Consider the following 7,308-nt stretch of genomic DNA (forward strand, 5'->3'; position numbering starts at 1 on the left):
ACGCATTTAATCAGGATGCAATTTTCAGGGTTAATTTCTTGCGAATCTTTTAGTTTTAGTGTGAATATCCTATCTTCGACTGAACTTGATAAATGATTAGTTGAGGTACGCGAAAGTTGACCCGAGCACTCCGACCCTTAAACGAGAGAGAGAGAGAGAGAGAGAGAGAGCAGTTTTTATGGAAGGAGTTGGCATTGGCCTCGAAAAGGAGCTTAGATCAGAGGGCAGTGCACGTGTAACCCAGTACTACTCTACTGCTGCTGTCCAAATATTTCCTCAATCTCTCTCTGCCTAACTAACTACTAGAAGTCATAAAAACCCTAAAAAGAAAATAAAAATAAACAGGACTCAGATTTAGAGAAATAACTAACTCTAAAGCCCATACCTCTCTCTCTCTCGTTTCTTCTTCTCGTAAATAGTTTGCCAACCCACCACCCTTGAATCCTTCAACGCCTTTAATGAGCTTTGTCTCTTGAATCTCATCACATGATGATCACTAGTCCTCCATTAATGAGTACACCACCACCAACAATCATACCTCGCTTAAGCACTCACACTATATAATCCTGATTACTATACTCAAGTACTCGTAATTACTACCCCACCAATCTGGACCTAAAAATGACTTGATTTTCACTCAACTTGTGTGCATTAATGACATTCTACATCTGTATGTGCGCGCATGAGAGAGAGAGAGAGAGAGAGAGAGAGAGAGAGAGAGAGAGAGAGAGAGAGAGAGAGAGAGAGAGAGAGAACATGTGTGTGTGGGTGTGCGCGTTTGTGTTTGAGAGTATGTGAGAGAGAGATGGATGAGATATGGAGTCTTATATGACCACACGAGTGATATGACTGACTGAGTTGATGTTTATGATCTACTTTCTTGCTTTTTCATCTCACGTGGAACAAATTTGATACCTCATAAGGAAATTAGAACTCGCCATAAAATTAAAACCAAGAATTTACAAAGTACTTGATAGCCATTATCATCTAGCCATAAAAGCTCCAGAACAAAATAGTCAAACAAAAATTCAACAACAAAACGAAAAAGGAAAGGAAACTAGGAAAGAAATTAACCTGAAATGCTCAATATTGAACCCATATTACTCTACCTAAAAATTACCTCCTTGCTAAGATCCCGGTGAGCTAAACTTGAAGGGAATTAACATCGCCGCGCAATTCTGCATAACCGAAAACTATACGGGAAAAGTGCGCAGAAAAATCAACGTGTAATATCCAGATTCACTGTGAATGTCGTCTCTTAATTTGCATTTGACTTGAATCTGGATATTGTCCATTGGTTTTTGCTGGGTACTTTTCTGTGCAAGTTTGTGTTATTAGAATGGAGGACGACCAGTGGCCCAATAAGCCTCGGGTGGCATTTGAATGGAATTTAGAAGATTGGGCGGCATCCCGTGGTAAAGTGATGGGTCAGCGAGTAATTGTTGCGGCGGTGGCGGCTGATTGTGCTGCCCAACCCCTGGCGGAGATCCAAGACCACCACCACCACCTGGCATTTGAAGCCCACCGTCTTCCTCTTCCAGAGGAAGCCTCTCATAGGCGGCGTTACTGAACGACGCAGCCATAATCACAACAGGCCCTGACGCAACAAGCGCCCCCACAACCCCACCGCCGACTACCTGCCCTTGTCCACCGGCCAGATATATAGTTAGGCCGGTGGCAGCAGGTGGTGCAGGCGGTGGAAGAACTGACCCCGCCAGGGACAAGATCTCGAACCTCCCGTGTAATGTCACGACTGCCCCTGGCGAGGCCGGTTGCCGGAGGGTGACGTTGGTCACCGTGCCGGTCCCGCTCAGAATGCAGACCCCCCTCTGGCGCCGCCGCGCAAACGTGGCGATGCTGTCGGAGATGTCGCACCCGTCCGCGATCTCCATCACGTGGGTCCGCAGCGCGTTGGCGCTGTCCCGGGTGATGATGATCGGCGGCTTGGGCTTGTTCTTGGATCCGGCGGGCCTCCCTCTGGGCCTCCTCGTCATCTCCCCTCCGCCCTCCGATCCCGGCCCGCCGGATCCGTCGTTGCCTTCGCTCCCCCCTCCGCCGCTCCCGTTCATCTTGTCCTCGTTTTCGTCGCGATCCCGCTTCTGCTGCCTCCCCATGTTCAGGCCGCTGCCGCCACCACTGGTGCCGCTGTGCTCGTCCTCGGAATTCTGGTGGAACTGGTGGCGCTGGTGGTGCTGGAGATTGAAGTCGCTCATATGGAAAGGAGGGGGGAGAGAGTGGCCGTGGGATGATGCTGACACTGGATCCATTTCTCCCTATGCAGTTCAGAAGAACCCTTCACTTCTCTTCAGTACAAGAAATGGAAATATTACAAGTACTAAAAGGAGTAATGATTGAGAAAGCCAAGAGAAAAGAGAGCGGCAGCAAAACAGAAAGTATAGTAGGAAGACTTTGGGGGGTGGGGTGGGGGCGGGGGTGGAACTCTCTCTCTCTCTCTATAGGTCTTTTCTTACTTTTTCTTGGTTGCTTTTCTTGGCTTTAGGGCTGGTTTTAATGGATCATCAAAGTACACCACTGGCCGTCCCTAGAAAGGAGAAAGGGAGTGGACTTTGGGTGTCTTCCACCAATTTCTCTTCTCTTTTGAACAAAGGAGCATCTGGGAAACTGTCAGTTCCTCCTAAAATGTTGGTAAGAGCTTTTTCTGAGGGTTTGTTGGTGAGGTGGAGAGAGAGAGAGAGAGAAGGTTATAAGTCTAAGGTTCTCTTTGATTCTCATATATAGTGGGGTTAATGTTTGGTTAGGGTTATAATGGAAGGATAGATCTGTACTGTGTGATGGGTTTTGATTTTGGTAAGACTGTGTGGGCGGTTTATTGGTCGTCTCCCCCATGTAATTTTATATTCTGTACAGGAAACGGTAGTTTTTCGCAAAAATAAACCGGTCATGTAGCTAGTCGTAGATTTTTTTTTGACAACTCTAGTGTTTTTTTTTTTTTTTTTTACAAACGAAACAATTATATTAAGGCTCGAAGGGATACATCGAAAGGCTCAATCAAAGTAAGCATAAAACACTTACACAATCAAGCAGAAAACAGAAAAAAGGGGAACCACCAAACAGCGTCCTTCAACAAAACATTAGAAGATCAGACCTCATCTAGACTCAAATCCCGACTTACAACTTTAAAAGTCTAATTCCATCCAAAAAAATCTTAAATTCCTCAACAGTATACAGCTTGATTTCGAACTTTGCTTTTACTCACATAACAACTCTAGATAACTTTGGTGTTCAAGCGCATACCTCGACTAATCCATTAGCGTAGAAACCTGCAAGCCGATTCCAATGTTTAGGTAAAAAGGTTAAACTCCTCCAACATGTATTGGATGAATTTCTTGTCTTTTCTAAAGAAAAAAAAAGTGAATTGTGGAAAGTGCAAGTTAATAAATATAGTTTCACAAGATATTTTAGTTGGAGTCAATATCAAATAATATTGTCCATCTAGCTATTCGCATTTTGTAGTGAATTATGTGAGAGTAATTTGTGTATTGTAAAAGTACTCTTTTCGAAATGATTCTCAAAATAGAGTAGTAATTTGATTAGAAAATCGGAGCAGTTGATACTAGATTAGGTCCGCAGATGAATGAGACATGCATTTGAAGGTTCTATGTTTATGCAAGAGTTATAGATACAGCGAGCCGTCTCATCTCATTGTACTATTATCTTCTTTCATAGTAAAGAGTCCTCAACTTATTTTGTTCTAAAAGTAGGCAAAACACCGAACCACGGGAGTAGTTAAAACTCCATCACAATGATTCGGTAATAATTTAGTTTTGCCCAGTAAACCTGAACCGTTTGCTTTAAGGGAATTTGAAATACCTTTTATGGTTACCTAGCATTGCTCATATGAATAATTGTCTTGCATATGAAAAAACTAATCTAAACATAAATTCTGTTTAGACAGCTATTCCAGTTGGCAATATTTAATTGGTCCGAACTTATAAATGTTAGCATCAGTGGCATTATCCATTTCCTTCCTCTGCGTTCCGCATTCCTCTCAACTTTTGAACTTCCCCAGGTGAAAGACTCTGTTTTTTATACCCTGTCGCTGACTAAGATTTCCTTTTCTTTTTATGTCTGAGTCAATTAGTGCGCACCTAGACTAATTCTGAAATCTTGAAGTTAACGACATGATAAATTCTCCATTGGCCCCAAGACAAGATTTGGAATGTTTGTCCTCCAACGGGCAACCTCATAGAGAACAAATACTTATTGCTTTCTCATGTTCATCTGGCGAATTGTAACTAAATTTTCATCCTTGAGGTCCTTGTATGTATTTGCTCCCAATATCGAACAGATCGATTAGTTGGTTGAGACATGTGGTAATGTTGAGTTTCCTACCAAATGCTAAATAAAAAGGATAAAGCTCGGAATTTAATATTATATCGGATGGTTCATCATTTATATACTTAATTGCTTTTAAATGAATTTGAGTTTATTAATTCAATAAATATTTGGGATAAGTAATACTATAGCGCAGACTCTGAAGTTACCTTCCCAAACCCAGTAGGGTCTTATTTTCTATCATAAAAAGGGGGATGGCTCGACTACTCCACATATATCCCAAGCCAAAAAACAAACGAGACAGAAAATTAAGGTTAAAAGAGAAAACAATAGATCGATCTTGAATGGAAACCCATCGCAGTTAATTAGTCCCAATGTACTACCAGAAACGCGTTTTTTGCGACGAGATTCAATCTTGTAGTTGCGACATTGATCACATCATGCAAATGCGAGCGTGTGCAACTAAACTGCTAAACAAGAGAAAATCTCGGACAAATTAAATTAGGATCCCATGTCAAAAGTTAACGGTGTATGCTACACTAATCTCCCAATAAGCATGAAATTCTATCTTTGGTTGTTTTTTCTCGATGTACCCCTTTCGAATTTTATAAAATGTTTCGACTTTTCCGAGCAAAAAAAAAAAAAGCATGAAATTCTTACTGGTTTCTTCTTTACCTATATACATAACTAATGTCTGAGTCAGTTTGAACAGACCTCAACTATCGATGTTTACGATCGGGAAAATCTGTCATCTGGCTCATGCACTTTTTGACCATAACAATAGCACTCGGAAAACAATACCCTATCTTCCTCACCCTAAAATTTTCAAGTGGAGCTCCGATGAAACGATACTGTCCTTTTATTCAATTATTATTCTTCATAAGATTTCGGCTACCTAATAATTAAAAAGTTGGGTCAAAACTCAAAAGAGAGAAAAACATTATTAGTGTCCCTACTGGTTCCAAAAAATTAAAAAAAAATTATTAGTGTCCCATAAAATTTCCTTTTCGCTGAGTGGGTGACATTAGCTATAGGGTCCATCTCTTCTCTGTCACGCTGGACACGTGCCTTCTCCCCCGCCTCCTCCTCCGTCCATCTATTGAGTCATTCGTCATCTTTCTTGTCCTTACTAGAGCATTCACAGTGGAATAAGTAAAATAAAAAATTGTTAAAATTAGTAATGTTAGATCAAAAAAGTGCTCATATTGAAATAACCAAACCTAGTAACATCTTAACAACTCATCAAATTTTGGCTCTTCAATAATCAAAGTTAGTAATATTTTGTCAATAATCAAATTTGGATGATGCTATGGTGTCCCCGGTCATTTTGGAGACACCGTAATTTTTGGCATAACTTTACCATTATAAGTATAACTAAAACTCATTACAAACATAACAGAACCCAAACAAGGCGTAACTAAGGAATATCCAAAAAACCAACCAAGGCATAACCAAACCCTACTAAGGCATAACAAACAAGTTATGTCTTACTGTGGTTTTGGTTATGCTTTGTTATGGTTCTGTTATGCTTGTAATAGATTTTAGTTATACTCATAATGGCTTTGTTATGCTAAAAGTTACGGTGTCCCCAAAATGACCGGGGACACCGAAGTCATTCCCATCAAATTTTATCTCTCAATTAAGTACACCACATTACACAAAAACTTATATCTTCCAATCTCTCTCTCTCTCTCTCTCTCTCTCTCTCTCAACAATGTTTTCAAAAAATAATTTTAAAAACTGTAACTTTTAGATTTTTTTTTCTGTTTTTTTCAGAAACTTTTTTTTTTTACAAAAATTGATTTTTTTCAAAAATTTTAAATAACTATAAGTAAATAAAGTGTGTTTTTCAAAAATCTGTTTTTGAAATTTCAAAACTCTTTTATAGAAAATTGTTTTTTACACAAAATCTGTTTTTAAAAAACTGTATTTATAGTTTTTAAAATTTCAAAAACTATTTGTGTAAATATAATTATTTCAAAATTTCTCAAAATTGTATTTACAGTTTTTAAGTGAACAAAGTATTTTTTTTAAACTGTTTCTAACAAACTACGGAGTATTTTTTTTTCCTTCAAAAACCGTTTTTCAAAAAATATGCGTGAAATGGAGGGAAAAAATTTGGAGGGCATATTGGTTTTGATTATAGGTAAAAAATAATCAATGTGGGACTTAACATTTCTAACTTTATCAACCTCTAAATGGATAATTAAAATCTGATGTGGCATGTTTTGATTATTCACATTTGCTTATTCCACTGCTGATGCTCTTATAGCCTTATTATACCGGCTGGAAGTGTTAAATGTTTTTTTTTTCTCGGCAAAACGAAGAAGGAAGTGTTAAATGTTGAGATGTACAACTTCTAATAGATGGTTTTGACTGTTTTTAATTTTTACTATGAAAATAGATGTCTTTCAATTTACGTTCACTTCAACTAGATCTAGTTTATGTTCACTTCGACTAGATTTGAAATACGAAAGTCAACAACCGGATATATCTTTACTAGCCGCAAGATGGTCACCGCATTATTTTTCATTTCCGTTTTCAAGAGCTTGCATGTTCACCACAATTTTTTGTTGCATGAAAGTCGGTGTTATCATCTTAAAGAGTAGCAAGGATGTTGAGGCATAACTCAAATGGTCGAGCTTGCTCCCTTCTGATCGATGAAGAACAGAAATATGAAGAATATAAATTAATTACATAATATTTTGAGTTTATTATTTTGTTAGAAAATTCCATTTTAGTTGCTGCTTGTTTTGGCAACCTTATATTTCGATTTCCCAATCAAAGTAGAATTTTTCGTTTCTGGTTATTTTTTGTTAATTAATTGATTCGGCTTCTTTTTTGGACGAATCAATTAGGGTTAGGGTTTTCTACCTATTTAATAAGTTGTAAGCCTAAGGGCTAAGTGAGTTGTTTATTGAATTAATAAAAATTGAGAATTTTTCTCTAATTGTGTTTGTGTTTCAAAGAGAAAATCTTTAACATAAGTAAATTTGTGATATCTTCTTACAA

General features: G+C 38.5%; 1 protein-coding gene across 1 annotated transcript; it reads right to left on the bottom strand.

Annotated features, from left to right (window-relative positions):
* Positions 1–912: 912 nt before the first annotated feature.
* LOC131331876 (AT-hook motif nuclear-localized protein 26-like) lies at positions 913–2,700 on the bottom strand. The gene has a single exon (XM_058365822.1). The coding sequence runs from the start codon at positions 2,265–2,267 to the stop codon at positions 1,335–1,337; it is 933 nt and encodes a 310-aa protein (XP_058221805.1). The 5' UTR covers positions 2,268–2,700; the 3' UTR covers positions 913–1,334.
* Positions 2,701–7,308: the final 4,608 nt, after the last annotated feature.

This window comes from Rhododendron vialii, chromosome 7a, assembly GCF_030253575.1.
Source record: "Rhododendron vialii isolate Sample 1 chromosome 7a, ASM3025357v1".
Lineage (NCBI taxonomy): Eukaryota > Viridiplantae > Streptophyta > Magnoliopsida > Ericales > Ericaceae > Rhododendron > Rhododendron vialii.

Bases quoted from the DNA above. Each gene is read 5' to 3' on its own strand.
- LOC131331876 (XM_058365822.1), bottom strand. From the start codon at position 2,267: ATGGATCCAGTGTCAGCATCATCCCACGGCCACTCTCTCCCCCCTCCT.